We start from the raw sequence: 21880 nt of genomic DNA, 5'->3' as shown, positions 1-21880 counted from the left end.
AGAAAATAGGAAAGTGTTCAGTGTGCTCTCACCCACATGTTCCTTCAAAAGTGTTCTTGGAATAACAGAATGTTCTATTCCTGCATTCAAGTTTTTCACGTGCACACTTTGAATGAGTTTGTGACTTGATTTTGTGTGTGTGTGTGTGTGTGTTGTGTGTGTGTGTGTGTGTGTGTGTGTGTGTGTGTGTGTGTGTGTGTGTGTGTGTGTGTGTGTGTGTGTTGTGTGTGTATGCTGAACTAGTGATCTTTCATGTTGCTCAAAGTGCTTTTCGTCTGAACACAGTTCTTTGAGGGTGAGAGAGATGGAGGAAAAATAGGGAAAGAGAGAGAGAGAATGGTGTAAATCATGGCTGTGCCCTTTCTTGGGGACATCAAGGTTACTCTCTCTCTCTCTTTCTCTCTCTCTCTTTCTCCCTCTCTCTCCGTCTGTCTTTCTCTGTGTTTATTCAATGCCCTGTCTCATTTTTCACTCAATTAATTATCGGTCTCTCATCCATCTCTTTCTACTCATTCAGTCCCTCCATCTGCGAAAAACAAAAAATGTGAAAATAACTGAGTTTAATTGCCATTTAGTCTTTAAGGCATTTCGGTGTTCTATCAAAAATTTGCATCAGAGATTTATGTGACAAAGAAGTCAGTCACACGTGTGAAATATAGATTTTGCAGCTGCATTTGAACAAGCAGCAAATCCACTGTTGCTCACTTTGAATGTGAGCCCCGACTGAAAGTATGATCTGTTAGGTTTAATTTGCATGTGTAATGTCATCCCGTTTGTCCCCTTTCCAAATGCTAGGTCATATAATTAACCAACCAAATAGAAAGACAAAGGAGTAATTGTGGTGGTCAAACCCGACTTGAAAGTGGTAGACCGCACATATGTTTAAAATAATGAAAAATGTTTCAAAGAAGTAAATAAACCAAACAATGCAGTGGGGTGTGTCTGTCAGCGAATCAGTATCCATGCAGTGTGTGAGTTAATTAGGGTGAAGTACACAGTACAAACAGAAACAGTCTGACTTGGCAGACAGGGAATCGAATGTAAGAGCATCTCGCAGCTTTTGATTTATGGTCACCTGAGCTGAGACAGCTGAGATATGTATATATATATATATATATATATATATATATACATATATATATATATATATATATATATATATATATATATATATATATATATATATGTATTATATATATATGTATTATATATGTATATGGTTTTTTTGGGGGAGGGGTCTTTGAACATCAGACCCCTCAGCCCAGGCGACCCGACCGGGGTGATCAATCCCCGGCCTGTGTCCCAGCATCTTTTACCCACGGATCTGCCCTCTTAATCCAAAGCCATCTTGTGGCTTTTTCTGCGGCTTCAGTTGCGGATCTGATAGCCATTCGTTTAGCCTCTCCGACCAGTCCTAGCCGCAAGAACACTCTGCAGAGTGAACTCCCTGAGAAACCCGAGCAGCCCACCTCGATGGGCTCGCAGATTGTTTACCAGCCTTGCCTCCTGCACTCTTCCACCAGCTCCTGGTACTTGGCACATTTCCTCTCATTGGCCTCGTCCATACGCTCCTCCCAAGGCACTGTGAGCTCCAGAATGATCAGCTGCTTGGTGGAATATGAGACGATGATCATATCTGGTCGAAGCCTGGTAGATGCAATCCTGGTAGGGAACTTAAGTTGTCTGCCCAGGTCCACTTCCAGTTGCCAGTCGCTGGCAGAGGTGAGGAGGCCGGACTTTGCCTGTGGTGGTATGTTGGGCTTCTCTCCGGCTCTGTGGAATGTGATGGTCTTTGGTTTGTGGTGGCCTTTGCTGGTGTTGATGGCAGTGGCGATGCTGTCAGCAACTGCGCCCATCTCCAAGGGCTTTTGGGCAGCTGCTGAGTAGGTGTTCCAGGGACCCCCATCCTGAACAGTGGGGAAAGGTTGGTGTCTCCGTTTTACCCCAGACGTGGAGGTTTGCTGGACTTGGAAGGACATCATAAACAGCCTGGACCAAGAACCTGGTGCGATGGAAGTCTGCTTTCCAGATGTTGGACCAGGTGATTTTCCGTTGCAGAACATTCTCCCATTTAGTCCATGCTCCTTGCTGATCCATTCCCACCATCCTGCTAGCTCGTTCTTCCTCCACACCTGCCCGCACTTCCTCCTGGATCAGGTGTTGGCGCTCCTTGCCCTGGGCATTGTCAACTCTGGTTGACGGAAAGAAGCCAATGCCTGCACGCCCTGCTGCTATGGACCCCACCAGTGCCTTCTGCCTCAGCCGTGACTCAGCCACATCTAGGGCCATGCCTGCGTTCCATTTCCTGCTTGTCTGCACCTGGATGCCAGCTGATGCCACCTTTGGATCTCTGGATTCTCTGTATTGCAGTGCTTCCCGTGTTCTGGACACCATGAACTCTTCAGTAAGACCACTGAATGGGAGCTGCAGGATGTTGCTGGTGCCATACAGAGCAGAGGTGCTCAGGCTGTGTGGTAGACCAAGCCATCTTCGCAGGTAGCAGCTGATCTTTCTCTCCATGCCCTCGACTGTTGTTATCGGTACTGAGTACACTAGTAGAGGCCACAGGATCCGGGGCAAGGTGGAATGCTGGTAAATCCAGGCCTTGAACCTCCCTGGAAGGCCAGTCTTGTCAGACTGGCTAAGCCAGTCCTCAAGTTCTTTGCTGGTTCTATGGATGGAGGCAGAGTCTTTGAGGCTATAGTCAAAGTACTTCCCGAGGCTCTTAACTGGCTTGTGATGGATGGGATGGTGGCTCCAGCCAGTGAAAAACGGAACCTGTCCACTACTGTCCCTCTCTTGAGCACTAGAGACCTTGATTTTGCTGGCTTAAAACTCATCCTTGCCCAGGTGATGAGCTTCTCTAGGCCTTGGAGAATCCACCTGCTGCCTGGTACGGTTAGGTCGTCCATAAAGGCTCTTATTGGGGGCTGGTGTACTCCTGATGTTGTCAAGGGGCCCCTGCACTTTACCTCAGCTGACTTGACTATCATGTTCATGGCGAGGGCGAAAAGGATGACTGAGATGGTGCAGCCAGTTATAATGCCTTTGTCAAGCCGGTGCCAATCTGATGTACTTGATCCAGCGGTGACTCTTAGCCTGAAGTTACTATAGTAATCCAGAAGGTCTGAGACTTTGCTGAGAACATGATGTCGGTTGAGAGCAAGCTCAACGAGCTTGTGCGGGATTGAGCCATAAGCATTGGCGAGATTGAGCCATAGCAGAGTGAGGTCACCTTTCCTCTCGTGTGCCTCCCTGAGGAGTTGTGTTACCACACCAGTATGTTCCAAGCAGCCAGGTACTCCAGGGATTCCACCATTCTGAACAGAGTTGTCTATGTAGCTGTTCTTCAGAAGGAACTCCTTTAGACGCCGTGACAAGATGCTGAATAAAATCTTACCTTCGATGCTTCGACGCAGCGAAATGGTTCGAAACTGACTGATGTCCTTGGAGTCCTCTTCCTTAGGGATCCACACACCCTCAGCGCACCTCCATTGGTTGGCAACTTTCCCCCAATAGTTTAAAGGTCTAATACAGAAGCAGAGACAGAAGGCACGGATCTGTGGTTGTACTCAAACTGACAGCTTCCATAGTATTTGTTTTAGCCCCTCTTAGACCCTCTTAAGCAGTGTGGACAATGTACACATGATCCATCTGTGTCGACGCTGCTGGAGACATTTCCACTCTGGCTGGTTTGTGTCTTTTCATGCCGTGACAAGAGAGTCTCGTGTGTGGTTCTCTTCCTCATTCAACTGCTTCCAATCTGCGATTCTTTATTTTTCACAGCAGCTCAAGGCTCTAAAGTTTCACACTGGCTTGTGAAGTTATAGGAATACTGATTTTTACTGTCATATGATTTAACATTAATCAAACCAGCCAGAACTTGTTCCTATACCCATCAGACTTCAAATGTTGTTAAACAGCGGAACTATAAAACTGTAGCCTTCATAGAAATTACGATTGCATACTTAAAAATAATCACACTCTGAGGAACCAAGTGTCAGAATGCTGAATTTTGACTTGTTGACTGAGTCTCTATTAAATCCTCTTGTTACTTTTTCATATCTCTGTTTCTATGGTTAAAAAAAAACAAGTTCAATGTTAAATTCTTGAAAAGTATTGTGTGATTTTAGGATATTTTTATCAGCGGAGCAACATTTTTTGAATTGAAAGAGCAGTTGCGTTTAAAAAAAAGATTTATCAAGGAATTTTGTTGCAGAATGTAAAAACCTTTTTAAAGCCCACAGTTGCAAACAATCACATCAGGGAGCTATAACCACATTCTTCTCCCCTGATGCTGATGAGACTCCAATGGAGGAAATAGGCATGAAGAGTTATAGACAAAGTGTTTTTAAGGGGCGGAGAGAAAATATAAAAACTCATTTTTACTAAGATACACTTGAAGTAGGAAGTGGTGTCTTATTCACACACTTTTTAACAGCTGCCAAGGTTACCATTAACAACACTCTATTTATATTTATGTGACAACCTGAGGACGTCCAGAAATGTTAACATTCGTGATGTAGAGATCAAATCTTTCAGAATATATTAGACATATGACATTTTTTAGCTGTGAATTTTTGTGTGTATGTGTGTGTGTATGTCTGTGTGTGTGTGTGTGTGTGTGTGTGTGTGTGTGTGTGTGTGTGTGTGTGTGTGTGTGTGTGTGTCAGAGGTGTGTGTGTCCGGCAGCAGCAGGCCCTGCATAAGACCGTCCCGACGCTACACTCCTGCCGCAGTGAGCTCACATCGCTACGGGGTTTCCTCCACCAGATGACAGGGGCTTGGCAGACCTTCAGATCTGATATCCTGCATCACAGCACACAGGTGTCCTCAGGTAGCATGCACACACATGTGCACACACACACACACACACACACACACACACACACACACACCACCTAACGCTCCACATTTTAATGTAGTATAAACAGAGAGCGTGAAACAGAAACAGAGACTGAGGCTTACAAGGATAATTTATGTGCATTTTAATACTGAGCTGGACATGAAAGAGAAATGTCAGATTAAAAAGGGGCCCAAGGAGAGTCAAGTAAATCTGTCATCTCTCAGCAGGAATAAATATTAGTTTAAGTGTAACATGGACTCCTTAAGTTCTGAACGGAGCATCAACAATGAATGACTACAACGTGTGTGTGCCAAATAAACTGTCACTATGTGTGTGTGTGTGTGTGTGTGAGTGTGTGAGTGTGTGTGTGAGTGTGTGTGTGTGTGTGTGTGTGTGTGTGTTTGTGTGTAAATGTGTGTTTACAGTCACTACACAGACTCTGGAAACCTTTTGAGAGAATGTAACCTGGGGAGGGATGAGAGCGCTCTCCGCTACATGGGCGTAAATGCTGTAAACGGATAAAACTCTTACTGTAAACTTTAAAGGCACTGTGAGCAAGAGGCGCGTGTGTGTGTGTGTGTGCGCGTGCGCGTGCGTACTTGTGTGTTCATCGTTGACATAAAATGCCCAATGGAGAGCTAACCTCCGAATCACCTCATGGGTGGGTCTTGTTCTCTCTTTGCACATTCCAGACATCTGCAGTGTGTATATATATATATATATATATATAAGTGTGTGGTGTGTGTGTGTGTGTGTGTGTGTGTGTGTGTGTGTGTGTGTGTGTGTGTGTGTGTGTGTGTGTGTGTGTGTGTGTGTGTGTGTGTGTGTGTGTGTGTGTGTGTGCGTGTATTACTCATGTTTTAGGGACATAAATCTGACCTTCTGGTCTAGGGTTAATGTTAAGTTGAGGATTCTGGTCGGCAAGCAGGGTTAGGGTTAGTCAATGTCATGCTCTCTGAAGTGACAAACACAACTTTGTCGGCATGTGTGTGTGTTTGGGGAAGAGGGAGATTTAAAAGAAGAGGAACAAAGTTGTCTACTGTTTGTATTAATGCTGTGTGATTGTGTGTTTGTTCAGTGGCGTGAGCATCAAAGGCAGCTGCTGCAAAAATACACAGCTAGCAACACGCATGCACCAACACACAGACACGCTCACATTCATGCACACGCACTCACATTCATGCACTCACATGTATTTGGTCACAGAAAGCTTCAGGTTTATCCCAAACAAATCTACACTCAGATATCGTTCAGCCGAATTTAGAGGTTGTGTATTGTCTGTATCTTGTCTTTCCATCAGCAGTTATATTTATTTTGTCTAATTTAATCACAGAAAGAAATTGTGTCAGTCTCATGTGGTTCACATGTGTACATCCCATTAGACCATCAACTAACAGCTACCATATGTTTTTGCCGTGAATTGAACATTTGAATTCTGAATGACGTGTCAAGCTCCACTTTATTGCTAAATGTTTTCTGGTCACCACAGTACAGAGCAGGTGACAGTCATAAATCAGACTGACAACAACATCAGATGGGACGGACGGGGTGCACAACCAGACATGAGAAAAGCAACAAGATGCATCACATGACTCCAACGGGATGGGTTGAGCTGCAGGCTAACGAGGCACAGAGCACAATACAAGAATTGTAAGAATGTCTAACAGAAGAGTAGAGAACTCACACGCCTCTGGTCAGGTGCTGTTGACAATGTGATTAATGCATTGAACAATGATTTGGTGTTGAGTTTCTGTCAGTTGTTGTTGGTTCATTGCAGATTATTTTCTTGCTGGATTGATCATCTGGTCTGTATGATAAAAATAGAGAAAAACATGTCAAAAAGATATCTTTCAAAATATTCATTTTGAATTCTTTCATTATCTTCATAGATGCATAGATGCACAGTATAGTAAAAAATGTTTCAAGCATGCTTTTATATGATCAGAATCTGCTGTGTGTGTGTGTGTGTGTGTGTGTGTGTGTGTGTGTGTGTGTGTGTGTGTGTGTGTGTGTGTGTGTGTGTGTGTGTGTGTGTGTGTGTGTGTGTGTGTGCGTGCGTGCGTGTGTGTGCAAAAAGTGGTCTAACTCCATCTCAAATGTGTGAAAAACCCCTGAGCTTCTCTGGATTACACTCCAGACCTCTGCACAATACACACCTTGGCTAGGAACCGGCAAGATTCCAAATTTAAATGGACGTTAGCTGGAAGCTTAACAGTGCTACCTGTCCAAATGTTTACTGCACGTCCAACTTTAGAAGGAAGGAGAAGAGAGGAAACAGAGGGAAACATAAGGAGATTGTCAAATGAGAGAAAATGAATGTGGTTTATGGTTAGGTGGAGAAGAGGGAGGAGACCAGACAACAACTTCAAGGGGTGGGGAATTTTGCGGAGGGCAAGACAAAGAGGAGCACAGAGAGCAAAGGAAGAAATGAAAACATTATTAATCTGGTGACTCTTACAGCTGGATCTGAAGGTGATGGATGGGAAGCTTCTAGAGTTTGGGAGATTTCTTTAAGTGTTTTGGAAATGGGGAAGGAGCGTTGACAGGAAAATTAAGGTGAAAGGCTGTGAGCATGACTAAGGGTGTGTGAATATGTACGCTTGTACGTGGGCGTGCGTGTCTGTGTGACTGAACCTTGAACCACAGCCATCTGCCAACACCCTGGGCCTTCCTCAGTTTATATCTATTTGCCTGGAAGCTAATTCATGTGTGTGTGTGTGACTGTGTGTGTGTGTTGGCAGTGACAACAGAGCGAAACATTAAATATGTTCTCGCACAACTGAGCAAAGTTTTCTAGAATATCCTGTCTCTGCCCAGCACCGTTTCCACATAAGCCTGTCAGTCAGCCTACCTGTGTCATTGTTCCAAGAGTGCTATTATATAAATGTTCAGTGATGACATTCAAAATAAACTGTATGATTGATATCTGATATCATACTAGGAATAAAATGACTGACGCACAAACATCTACCAGACTATTTCAAGTAGAGTGAAAAAGAGTCAATGTTCTTGATCCATTTCTAAGGAAATGAGTCACTCAAAGTTACCCGGCATTAAGATCTCATTGCAGTTCTCTAAAATCTTTTTCCAAGCATCTGTGGCTCAGACATTTTTCTTTTACTGCATAGTAAACCAAAAAATGTTTGCGGTAGCTAACCTCTTAAGAATGCGATATTATAGCTATGTATGTAGACTCGTAAGAATTCTTGTGTGCAGCTGTGTGTGTTAATAAGTCACTGCAGAGGAAGCTGTAATCTCGCTTCAAATTATCTCCTGTTGCCTCATTCCATGCGAATGGCGGCATACCGGGAGCACCTGATGTCTCCGTGTGTTTGTGTCAGATGGACTTCTGCGAATTGCAAAACATTTCCTGTTGCAATTCATTATTTTATTGTCTGAGAAAATCCATTAGATTGAGAATTGTGGGAGGAAATAACTCTCAGCAGTGGTGTGTTATCCTACTCCTCTGTTTCAATGAATATAATAACATTGTTCATGGAAGCCTGGCCAATGGCATGCAAGAATTTGATTTGAATTTTAGAAAGTTTTGGAGTTCAAAAGAATATGATATGTCGTCTTCTTCTTCTTTTCCTTTCGGCTTTTCCCTTCAGGGGTCGCCACAGCGAATCAATTGTCTCCATCTAGCCCTGTCCTTTGAATCCTCTTCTCTCACACCAACTACCTTCATGTCCTCTTTCACTACATCCATAAACCTCCTCTTTGGTCTTCCTCTAAATAGTAATATGTTAACAAAAACAAAAAAAAACAACGGACTTAAGAATCTCACTTGTTTGGCCTCAGTCCTGACTTTTGCTGTTCTAAACTGCAGGAGATGCTATCATAAATACACACACACACACACAAACACACACACACACACACACACACACACACACACACACACACACACACACACACACACACACGGTAAAAAAAATGTCTGATGCCTTATATGCAACTGGTTCAAAATATAATACATCTAAAAACATTATTCATGAAAGAATAGTTTATAGGAGCTGTTTTGGTTTACACAGAGTGCTCAGACAAGGCATAACTTGCATTACATATACATCCAGCTATGTGTGTGTGCCTGAGGCAATACAGCCAATGGCAAATGAATGAAAACAAACTTCACTGAATAAGGAGATGGGACTCCTTCACGGCCCCTGATCAAAAAAATATCCTGGACCTGCCACTGAGCTAAAAGCTGCAAAAAGGAGGTAAGGTGTGTGTGTGTGTGTGTGTGTGTGTGTGTGTGTGTGTGTGTGTGTGTGTGTGTGTGTGTGTGTGTGTGTGTGTGTGTGTGTGTGTGTGTGTGTGTGTGTGTGTGTGTGTGTGGTGTGTGTGTGTGTGTGTGTGTGTGTGTGTGTGTGTGTGTGTGTGTGTGTGTGAGTGTGGGGGTACAAAGAAGATAATGTCAGGCTGACATGGCTGGATCAGTTTGTGAGCTCTCCAGAGCCACAGCCACTGTGCCCTCATGTGGAGGACCCTCAATGACAACTCTAAATAAACAACACATACACACACACGCACGCAGGCACAGCTACGCACCAATAAAAACATGCAACACTTTTTGACACACTCCACTACCCACAATGCTTGACTGTCAGCTGTGTGAGTTACCAGTCAGATGCTCACACAGAGGCTTTGTTCAGCAGAGAGACCCAGCTTTGTGCTTGGTGTTCATGGTAATTCTATTGGTGATGTTAATGTGAGCGGTTCTATCATGCAAAAGAAGAGGATGCAGAAATAAAACACATAAAAAGGGCTTTTTGTTTACTGTGGCTGTAAAAATATGGTAAAATATGTTTTAACAAATCCTCCGGTACATAATGACTCTGCAGAGCCACACAAAAGACTAATAACCTGTCATATTCACATTCATGCCTGTGGGCAATTTTAGAGTCATGCTTATGGGAGGAAACAGGAGAACCAGGGGAGAACCTACGCAGACATGGGGAGACCGTGCAAATGGCACAAAGAAAAGTCTTCAGGTTGGATTTGAACCCAGAACCTTCTTACTGTGAGGCAACAACCCCTGTCATGTAGAACTATTGAATGTGATGCAAACACAGATTATGTAGCCGCAAGAGGACACAAGCCAGTGTCTTATTGTGCCGGTCCCAAGCCGGGATAAATACAGAGGGTTGCGTCAGGAAGGGCATCCGGCGTAAAACTTTTGCCAAATCAAAGATGCGAATCAAACCTATGACTTCCATACCGGATCAGTCGAGGCCCGGGTTAACAACGACCGCCATCGGCGCTGTTGACCTACAGGGCGCCGGTGGAAATTGGATTACTGTTGGTCGAAGAAAGCGAAGAGGAGCGCCAAGAGCGCACTCCCACTTTAACATGGCCAATACAAATACAACACAGTTGTCTTTTTAAGCCCGTCCCTGCTGAGTACATAGAAAGCTTCTTCAAACTGTTCTCGCCTTTTCTTGCTTTTCACTTTACTGACGAAACTGAGCACATGTTGTCAGTGAAGCTAATCATGACTGCGCGCCTTTCTCACTGGATGCAGAGGCATGTCTGCCGAAAACAGTAAAGTGCTGTATTTGTAGAAAGCTGAGGCAAGCCTTGCTTTATTCACAGTTTTAGGCTCAATGCTTTCATCTTGTCCTTTCTGCAGCTGCAGTAAACCCGTGTTCCAGTCTGACAACTTTCTGGCGTGATATTGAGCAAAATATTGCAGCAAAGTATTTGTTACTGGTGTGTTTCTTTTTACAATATCTTCGCTGGCCTGGAAACCTGTTATGCAAATCTGACTGTGAAAAATTAATTGAATTGCTAGATTACCATTGCAAGTGTGTATCACCAACACTTGTACATCACTATGTTTCTAATTATTTTAGGCCGGTGGCCTTTCAATTTGTCATTACATCTCATTGCACATGTTACGTTACATCATGATGGTAAGAATGGGGAGACGGTGATGTGAAGAAATGGTAGCAACACCGCAGTGGCTTTTCATCAGACACACACAAACAAAAAGTGCCAGACTGAGGTGGAATGTTTCATGGCTTCCCCTCGACTATTAGTTCCCCAACACTCCCTTCTCCTGTACACACTTCCCTCCTTCCACTCGTTAGCTCTTCCTCGTTTTCAACCGTTTCCTTGTGTCTCTACTTTTAAGAACTTGGTTTTGACTTTCATACGTTTTTTCTCACTATTCCTCGTAATCGCTTGTTTGAGGAACTCTCGTGTTTCCGTCTGGACCTTCTGTCTTTCGTTGGTGTCCTACCTCCCTCCACCTCTTATTTTGTTCCCCTGTCTAATCTTGTCACTCTTATGGATAGTTTCATTCGGTGTAGGGTTTCCTCCTCACGCAGCTGTGAAGTAATGCTGCAATACAAAAACTCTGTACCTGTCTGGCTCCTTCCTCCCCCTCTCCATCTTTCCCTTTCTGTAAATCATGCAGTGTAATAGCCTCTGGTGCAAAACAAGCCTGGCTTGGAATCTGTTTTACAGACAGGCAAGCTTTTGTCATTTTTTTCTTCAACATGTCAAGTAAATCTCTCTCTCTCTTTCTCTCTCTCTGTATTTTCTTTCCCATGTGTGTTTGATCAGTGTGGAGAGAGGAGCTGAAGCATTCCAGAGTGGGTTTTCAGAAAGTGAGAGAAGAGAAAGAAAGCCTAACACAACAGCTGAGGTAGGTGTATTCAATACACACTTCTGTACACACACATGAATAAAACGTCTACAAGCACAGATGGGGACGCAGGTGGATCTTGGAATGTTGGGTATGCCGGGTGAAGAACAGGTCACAGCAGGGCTTGGCTCTATGTATAATTTTCCTCAGCCAATCAGAAGCTTCTGTCTAAACCAGGAAATGGTCACGTTCCACATACCAGGCCTGCTAAGCTCTAACAACAAAGGATTTGACTTGTATACACTCACAAAGGTCTAGTCAGGAGGTTTATGGCTTCAGAAAAACCAGGCTTCTGCAGCTTTTGAAAAAATATCGTCGTAATGGAGCTGGATCTGTCACTTTTGACATTTTTAAACTAATCATATAATGTACACACATACACTCACACACACACACATGTACCTTCAAACCTATTAATTCTCACGTCATGGCTGGAGAAGCTGATACATCACGCGGATTTGCACCAAGCCTTTTGTATCGCCTCGTTAGTGGCATCATGAAAAGATGGAAATTTTGTGGATTGATTGATCCACGTTATTGGCTCAGATAGAAAGACATTAATCACAGATGGATAAGCCTCCACACTTCACTCAGATGATCACAGTCCCCAGAGGATGACTCCCTGTGGTTTTCCAGTCCGCTGACCGTTCCTCTAACGCTGCTGTTGGAGGGATTGGCATGAAGTTTGGTTCACACAGTCACACACGGTTTCAGGGATCCATCAGCCTTCATCATCAAGTCAAAAATGTTTGTATGTTGGTGTTTTGGTTTGTGACAAATTATATGCATAACTAATGAAATCTCCTTCAGTATCTTATGAACTTTGTGAATATTTTCATGCTGAAGAACCAACCTAACATAATTAACATGTTAACCATAAACTGCTGCGCTGTAAATATGTGCATGTCAGCATTGTGATTGTGACTAAGCTCATTTTAGCATTTGGCTAAATGGCCATAATGTGAGACTTCACAGAGACACTAACGTAGTTGGAAGCTCGTAGTCTTGTTAATGCTATTCTAAGAAGCCAAAGTTTGTTGTAGTTATTTTAAAAGTTAAAATTTTACTCATGCACATATCGTAATGTCAGTCTTTCATGTGTTTTGCAAGCCTGTATATGTTAGATTCTTTTTCAGAGGCAGAAAATTCAAAATGAGCCAAATAATTTATGACACAGCACAGGAAAATCGAGATGTGTTCAAGTTTTGGGAGGAAAAAAAGGGATAAAGGAACCACAGAAGTGCGTACTCCATGTACACAGTATGATGTTCCCTCTGTAATTCACAAGTCATTAACTCAGCAACTGTTCTACCATAAAAAAGTACAAATTATGTTGCGGTTTAGCCAATCATTCACACGAAAATGGTATTTTGGGACCATGGACAAGAGATCTTTGAAAGCTGGTTCTTCTTCTGAAATCTGTAATCTTTTAAGAGTCTTATTCTCTGGTAGCCATTTTACCACTCTGAAAGGCAAACTACAGCATTTTCAACTATTTCTGAAGATACTTGTGCAATGAAGAGTTTCCGAACACTTGACATGTGAACACAGAACATTTTTGTGTGAAAGAAAAATTTTTTTTTAGAAAATCCAGTGTCATGTAAATGAGACCTCAGAGTTGCCACCAGCTCAAGAATGCTTGAAGTCAGACGGTTCAAGTTTGCAATATATTTTATTTCACTTTCTGTTGAAAATAATTAAGTCAGAACTCAGAACTGATAAATCTGTCCGTCTTTTATGCTGGTCTGATGCTGTTTTATCAACAAATTCTTCAAATCTTTACACTGACACATTTGACTTTTTTTTTTATTTTGCATCGGTGATGTTTTTTTTAATATCTTAAATAACAACCATGTTGAATAAACAGACATGCAGATGAACAAGAATCCACAGACATAAACACAAAGATACATAAAAACAAAATCGCCCCAAAATGCAGAGGGAGTAAATGTTAAATATTTCCGTTATCTGATAATCAGAAAATTAAAGAACTGTTTGACCTGACAGTCTGCAGATGAAGCACTCATTTGGTCTGCAATGTTTCCTCTTTTTCCTTCCAATAATACCCTCCTCATCGGACTCCTTGCCAAGCCTTTCTAACCTTTACAAACTACTGATTTAGTTTTGTCTCAGTTTTTAAACACCTTTGACATCATGCGTTGTGTGGAAGGATGTTGTGTGTGTCCACAAGGGTGTACCCGTCTCATCACTACACTACTCCTACACATGAACACATTTCTGTATGTGTGGCTTTGTGTTGATATATTGGTATGGATTTTGCGTGTTTCAAATTGTCATCCGTCCTCAGCGAGATTCTTCTACCTGAATTCCCTCGTGTTTCCCTTTCATGTGTTAGTTGTGTATTTCTAAAACACATTTTAACCATTTTTAATATTTGATTCATCAGAACAAATCTTTGTCAGAAACATGAATCAACTTATATCGACTGCGTGTCTGATTGCACATTGCCACTGTGTCCTTTCTATTGTGTGTGTGTGTGTGTGTGCGTGCGTGTGTGCGTGTGTGGAATGTAGATGCCCATCCTATGCAGGGATCAGGGCAGAGACGGGGAAGATGGAGGGGATGTCTGCGATCGCACGCGACCCAACCAGACATAAGGACATATGCTATGGGGAGAATCGCCTTGAGGCCATGTTGCATACTGAGGTGTATGTGGAGGAAGATGAGGCGTGTGTGTGCTCTAGTCTGAGACTTTATTGCGTGATAAGGAGGGTGTGTGTGTGTGTCTGTGTGTGTGTGTGTGCGTGTGTGTGTGTGTGTGTGCACAAGATGAAGGGGATTGTGAAGGAAAGAGGAACTTTCATTCTTCTGAGCAGCGCTAGCCTGTACAACATTTTATCTGAATTATAGGCATAAAGACTCAGACGTATGAATATCTTTACTTTCATGTCTCTCAGTGATCACATTTTCAAGAATCAGAGAAGGGTTTTTTGTTTTGTTTTTTTCATTATGGACTGATATGAAATAAATATCTGATTTAAAAATTCAACACAACTAGCCATAGTTTATTCACATTTTCAGTCAGCATAATTACTGTTTAAGGAGCATTGGGGTCAAGTTAAACTTAAATATACCAGAGGGAAAATTTGTTTTACAGTCAGCAGACGATAGAGATGATAATAATATCAATCACAAGAATGCACATGATATCAAAATGTTTAATCTTATATTGATTTTATTCTGCATTGTCAGAATTGTAAAATTAGAGACAGTTATTCACATAAAGCTGTGTTGGAGGATGCTAGCAGGTACTTAGGTCACGTAGCTATACCGTAGCAAAACGCTCAGTTACTGGTTTGTTTGTTTTTCATTGTAACAATGTGTTCTGTTCATTTGTGACATCATTCATGTCTGTCGTTGAAAAATAATCAGCGTAAAAGTAAGAAGTAGCAGGAAATGGACAGACTGAAGTAAAGCACATGCAGCTCAGATCTGTATTTAATTACATTACTTTCATTCCAGCACTGACAAAGTGTAATAAATATAAGGCAGCAACTTCTCTCTCTTTGCCACGTGTGTCAGACAGGCAGACGAGGTCTAGACTGATAGCTCCAGATGGGACGTCTGAGTTGATTGGCTAAGCCTACTTTCACTGCCCGCTGGCGGCTGATTGGTCGCTCCTTCAAACACCATCTCCCACAGCCACTGTGTTTTCATGTGTGCTCTGTATCTTTTCAGTGTTGGTCTGGACCGTATCAGCTCAAGAGTTTCCCAAACCTTTGATGCCTGTTCAAGATTAAAGAACAAAAAAAAAAGTGGCTGTTTGTTTGTGCGCATGAGGTGTTTCCATGAGAACGGCCCCACCTTTGACCTCTCGCCTGTTTTAAACATCATTGTTACGCACCTGTTGCGTTGCCGTGGCGCCGGACCCTTTGCCTAAGAGACGAACACACAAATATTTCAGGCGGTCTGAGGACAGTGAGTGGCTGTGGAATCCTTCTGATCCCAGCATGCAATCTGATCAGCATGCCACTGAGAGACAGTCAAGGGCAGCTTGTTTTGTCATAACTGTTTACACACACACACGCACACACACTCACACACACACAGGCACGAGATCTTTGGCTTATTTGCTCTGATTGTACCCCTGTTCCTTGCTTCACCATATTTGTACAGGACTTGCATGCCGGTTGTGTTTGTTCCTAATGTTTGATTAAAGTAATGATCATCTTTGTTGCCTGATTAATGACTCATAATAACATCCTCCGTAGTAGCAATGTGCTGATCCGGTATCTCCCTTAGGGCACCGATGGTGTCGTTTGGAGTGTCACGCTTTCATCAGAGGATGAACACATGGATCGTCCACCAGCTCGACAGGATGGATTGGACAGAAAAGCGATATAGATGAAGGATGGGATGAATGGATGAGCTGAGCACACAAAGACAGATGAAAGAGTAGATAATGGAGCAAGTGAAGGTCAAGAGGGAAGCAGTAAAGTATTTTAGTGATTAATGGGTTACAGCTTGCTTTCATAAAGCCAATGCATTTTTATTGCTCCTCGTCTGCGTGCATGTATCTCTGTTCCTGTGTGACTGTTGGCAATGAAATAACTATTGATCTCAGGGTGTATCCAAGACCTTTATTTCACATACTGTATATAATCTCGTGCTGCCATTTGTCTCAGGCACACACACACAGACACACACCGTCTCCTTTTCTAACCTTTCTGTAGGTTGTCTGATAGATTCTAATTTTGCTGTCAACATCCTCTGTTTCTTGTTTTTCCCCGTCTGCTCACGCTGGATAGACTAAAAGCTATTAATTGTGGTGGTTTCATTCAATATTTTTTGTTTGCTTCACTTTCATGCTACGTTCCTTGACACATCTTGTTACACAGAAAAGTAGTTTTCATCTAATTAAGGTAGAGTGAAAATTTATATTTGATTCTTATAACCATCTGTTGTCCACAACATCTGAATGACACTCTTCATAGTCCACTGAAGGCGGCAGGGCAGCGTTCCATCTGCTGTCTGTTTGCAGCACTTCTTCATATCTAAATGACTCGATGTGTGGAAGAGTAGCAGCAGCAGGCGTTCCCAGCACACATCACAGGTTTAACAGTGTGAAACGTATCAGGTTGATTCAGTTAAGGCCACAAAACTACTTGGTAAGCTTTGGAAAATGATCACAGTGTGGTTTAGAATAAAAGTACTTTTCTGTGAGTCGACAATGGTACCTCTTCAGTGTAGCAAATCATCACAGGGATGCCGTGTACAGCTGCTGTGGCCTAATGTTTGAAGCAGCACACACCCCTCAGGAATCATCAGCTAGCAGAGACAGGTTCGTCTGTACTGAGTGACGCTAAATTAGCATTTGAATCATTCAACCAATCGATGTTCTGTATTGTCCGATGTCGCTCAGCCCTTTTGGTTTTCGTTGCCCAAATATTTTGTCGTTTTCATGACATGAAGCACAAGGAGTGAGTTATACTAACTCACTGCTAACTGCTAGTAACACATAGTCGCTAAGATTGAGTGAAAGTCCTGCTTTTGCTCTTTGTAGCTCTGTTACTACAGTCACCTGACTTCCTCCTACAGTGCTGTAAATATTAATAAAGCCACCATGATTGGTCATCGGTCTAGTATTAATCTAATATGCTGGTGGCTAGGACGACCTATGCAACTGTCTTCCTGTAGAGGACGAGGTGTTGATGAGAGTGATGTGTGCTACTAAACTGTGACTGCATGCCAAATCCACTACGCTTACCTTAATTTAGTCTTGTGCAAACAGCAAATGTGTGAAGCACATCATACTGATTAGTTATAGTAAAATACGCTACTCTTTATTAATACAGTGTGCCCTCGAGCATTCGCGCATCAAAGATCGTGACTTCCCCTCATTGCAGATTTTTGGTAGGCAGTCACGTGATACTGTACGCGCATTCTATTGGCTGACGGCATCCGGAAGTGTGCTCCGACCTACGTGAGACACAAAAGTGCTTTAAACAGTCGATAAGAGTGTGGGAAAAGGTAATACAGATACAAGGTGGTTTAATATCAGTATGGGGAGGGTTCATAAACGTTTAAATTACCGTAAATAATAAGATAAATAGTTTGTTGCTCTATCGCAGAATTCATTAATCGTGTGTGGTTCCTGGAACGCATTAACCACAAAGAACGAGGGGGCACTGTATATGCACAATGATAAGAAAACACAGTGACCTCAAGATGTCTGTCCTTCGCTCTCACATCATAGATGCTTCCAGCCAGCAGCCGCATAGCATCCACAATACACCGCCACTCCTTTAACGCACCGTGCTCATGACTGTAACTTGAACCATGCTCCTTAGGCCTTTTTTGTTTAATTCTATTAAATCTGTTCTGCCTCTCAACCCCCTTTTCACCTCTGGAAAAATGTCGGAACAGGACACTGGAGGATAGAAGATTGGAAAGAGCAGATGGGAGTAAGATGTCATCTCTGACCTTGGAGTCAGAACGTAGGAGCGAATCAGAGGAGGAACAGGGATCGTATGCTGCGGCTAAACAGGCAGATTGTTGGAGCGGTCGTGGTTCTGTTCTAAATCACCAGAATCTGTGACAGCTTAGGTAGGAAGAGAGAGTTGAAGAGACACACAAGAGAAAGGAAGTGAGATGGAGATGCCTTGATGAAGGACGCAAAACAACAGCTTTGATTGTATCACTGATTATATGTATGTGTGTGTCTGGGCTTCCGTCTGTCTGTGGCTAACCTTAGTTATACAGCATAAATGTTGTACTATTGCAAACACAGCTCAGCTAACGCTGTCAGGCTGCACATACGAGAAACTCTTTATAGAATCATGGAAGCGTATTACTGGTCTGAATAGTATACCAGTCAGTCAGTCAGTGAAAACAGGCTGATGTCAGCTCAGACGTGCGAGTACTCCCGTTCTGTAGCCTCATCGCGTGTGGCTACAAGGTCACAGGGCTAGACAGCCAGCTACACCACAACACACACACACACACACACACACACACACACACACACACACACACACACACACACACACACACACACGCACACACACACACACACACACACACACACACACACACTAAAACATTAACCAATCATGCAGCCAGAGAGGGGATTAGAAGCCGACAGGGTTAGGAGGGTTAGAGTAAACTCTGTGTGTGTGTGTGTGTGTGTGTGTGTGTGTGTGTGTGTGTGTGTGTGTGTGTGTGTGTGTGTGTGTGTGTGTGTGTGTGTGTGTGTGTGTTTGTGTGTGTGTGTGTGTGTGTGTGTGTTTGAGAGAGAGAGAGAGAGAGAGAGAGAGAGAGAGAGAGAGAGAGAGAGAGAGAGAGAGAGAGGCAGGATTGCCACATTAGAATTAAACTGATTTCCAATTTACTTCCTCAAGAGTGAGGCAGCAGCTGCACACTGAGAGGAGATCATTTCAGAACCAGAGCCAGAAAACATGGACTCTGTAGCCTATTTACTCAGAATTTGATGACTTTAAAAAAAAAAAAACTTCAAAAATGTTCTCAGAAAGTTGTTCAGTTGTAGGATGTTGACCAAAAGTATTTCTGCAAACCACACATGCCACGATGTGCAGAACGCTTTGCTGAACTTTTGCTGATCCCAGAGGGAGAATTTATTGTTACTGTTATGAGCGTGGGTTCTTCCACACAGAGAGTTAAGCACAGAGCAGCTGTATGGATTTGGTATCTTGCTCAAGTGCTTGTCAGTGACACTTGTAAAACCATACTGAGGGATTATATTACCATCTGCCCAGTATGAGAAATGTGGAATCAATGAATGTAAATAACATTTTTGGGGGGGGAACAAGCAAAGTATTTCTCTATTTTCAGCCATTTAATTTAGCGGCTCAACAAGTGGTGAAATTTGAGTGATCGTACCGATGTTCTGTGTGTCTCCAGGGAGCAGAGGAGGCAGCGAGAGGAGCAGTTGTCCCAGCAGAAGGAGCACAGAGAGGAAATCTGCAGGTAGACACACCTATACGTTGTCTTCTAACTCCATTTCATCCCTTCGCCAACGTTCTTTCCATGCATCTCATTCAAATCGGGGGCCCTCCTCTACTTCACTCTGCTCTTCCTCCCAAAGTGAAGTGGGCATTTCATTGTCCCCTGAGACCTGATCCTGGATCAGTCGAGGTAATCCTAGGCTCCGTAAAGTGCCAGTGACACAGCAGAGAGTCTCGTGTGAGGCTGGCACAACAGATGGAAGCACTCGCTGGTTGGCGTGGAGTCATCTTACATACACACACACACACACACACACACGCAGGAGTAATGGACAATTCTGTCAGAGTGTATTGCATTAATATAAAGGCCGACACATGTGCATACACACCCAACCCCACATGTGTACACCCACAGACAGACATATCCACACAGAGCGCTTCTCATCTTTCCATGTAGGCGTTAGATGTATGCCGGGTGTGTATATTTTCACATGGTATCTGCTATTCTTTTTCTAAGTCACTGGCAGCCTGGTGTGTTCAATTACACTGTCGATTTATTTCCCTTCCCACACAGCAGTCTCTGATCTCACCCTCTGGCTCCTATACAGCTCAACATATGATAGCACTCCACTGGGGGAGTTGGAGGCTATTTTAGAAAGGATGAGCGGTCGGGCAGGAAGGAGCGCCCCCTGACATAAACGGAGAGAAAACATGATGGAACAACAATTCACTAAACTGTCATGGATTGAAGACCAAAGAGTGCTGAAGATGTTTATCTGGTGATGGAAGCTTTGCAGACGAATCGATTCGTGAAAGCAATCTGGTGATTTTAAATTCAGGGGGTTGTGATGATGTGAGGGGTTTCTCTTCGGTTTAATGGTTGCGTTGCCAACCTTTCCTCGGAATTGAAGAGGGGACAGGAGATGAGAAAACACCACTTCCTGTGTCAGATGACGCTCCTTCTGATTCTCTTTTCTTGTACAAAACATTTCATCTCTGCATAAGGAGATTAATCTATCAAGAAGTGCTAATATTACGCAGATTACTAAGAGTTGAGTTTGTTGTTTTTCGTTTGAAATGCTGAATACTCATGGTCAGAACATTTGGTACGTGACCTGCGTGAAGAATCTATCTCTCTGACGCAGTCAAACAAAGTGAGTGGCTGAAGTGCATTTGTGTGTCAAGCATTAAATTTAGGAGGCTGATGTGGTGGAAGAATAACAACTCCTCTCTTACATAACGGACCGGCTCCGACTCTCACGCTCACCTGTTGAGAAGGAATTTTGCATGTTTGTTTCATGAGCTCATCCTCTGCATCTTTCCCACAGGTTAAAAGAGGAGTTGGAGGAGAAATGCCAGCAGTTATCATCGTGCCAACAAAGGTGCAACACCCTAGGGCAGCAGCTGTTGTCATGGCAGCAGCGAGAGGAACAAATTAACAGGATGAGTCGCACAGCTGAAGAGGAAGTGACACAACTGAGGGAAGTTCTGGACGAGGCCCAGCGGGAAACCAGACAGCTGAGGAGAGAGAGGTCAGGATTGTGGTATCTACTCTGTTTACATCAGTTCCCAAATGATTCTGTTGACACCAGTAACAGACTGGTACTCCAACACATCCTCCTTAAAGGGCACAAAAATGCATTTTCTCAACCAATCTTACAAACGATCGCCTTTTATGCCTTTTTATTGGCTTGCAGCAGTTACTCTCTAACAGCACGTCATATAAAAAGCTGCAACGTGGTGAAACAGGGGTATCAGCAGAACCACGTACAAGCGGTGAGTCACATATTGTCGAATAACTGTCTCTTCTCCAAGTAATAAAGTGAGGACCCTGGCTCTGAGTAAATATGTGCTGCAGTGCGGTGCTCGAGTGCCAAAAAGATGACAGATTTATTACGGTGCGGTCAGCATCAGTTTGTCCCGTCTTTACTTTAAAGGTTCGTATATTGCTGCACCATTCTGTGTCCTCTCTGTCCCGCTGGCGAACATGTTACAGAAGCATCTAAACGCTAAAAGTCAATGGTAGATTTGAAAGTGACAGCCTGCCCTCTAGGCCAGCACTTTATTTGTCCCGCTTGATCTCATTATGTAAATGAACATCAATTCCTTTTCAGGACGCAGAGAGACACCCGAGCGTCTGAATCGGCGGCGTCCTCGGATGAACCGTGTCTGGTTGCTAGAGGTCTGATAGATGGCGTTTGCATGTCTTCTCGTCAGATGTGCGGTGGTGCAGAAAGGAAAAAACTAAACTCCCTTGCTGCACATCCCAACCACAAGCATTCACTCACTCACGCATACCCACATACAGGCACGCACACACTTTTTCTCAGCTTGCCTTATAGAGATTTGAACACATCTGCTGACCTCTAGTGAGCCTCTAAAGAGGACATGCTCTTCCTTTGGTCATACATCTGCACATTATAGCTCTGTGGTACACTTCAACACGTCTCCTGAGTC

The 21880-nt window shown here is 43.3% G+C and overlaps 1 protein-coding gene across 1 annotated transcript in view; it reads left to right on the top strand.

The window, feature by feature from the left end:
- The window catches only part of lekr1 (Leucine-, glutamate- and lysine-rich protein 1), a 67377-nt gene that overhangs the window by 29354 nt on the left and 16143 nt on the right, over positions 1 to 21880 (top strand). Inside the window, exons 5-8 of the mRNA XM_068316518.1 lie at positions 4674 to 4837; positions 11417 to 11498; positions 19380 to 19445; positions 20752 to 20955. Of these exons, the coding sequence (XP_068172619.1) occupies positions 4674 to 4837; positions 11417 to 11498; positions 19380 to 19445; positions 20752 to 20955 (516 nt within the window). The remainder of the gene's footprint in view (positions 1 to 4673; positions 4838 to 11416; positions 11499 to 19379; positions 19446 to 20751; positions 20956 to 21880) is intronic.

Source organism: Antennarius striatus, chromosome 6, assembly GCF_040054535.1.
Source record: "Antennarius striatus isolate MH-2024 chromosome 6, ASM4005453v1, whole genome shotgun sequence".
In the NCBI taxonomy this organism is placed as follows: Eukaryota; Metazoa; Chordata; class Actinopteri; order Lophiiformes; family Antennariidae; genus Antennarius; species Antennarius striatus.
This window is presented reverse-complemented; position numbering and strand designations above follow the sequence as displayed.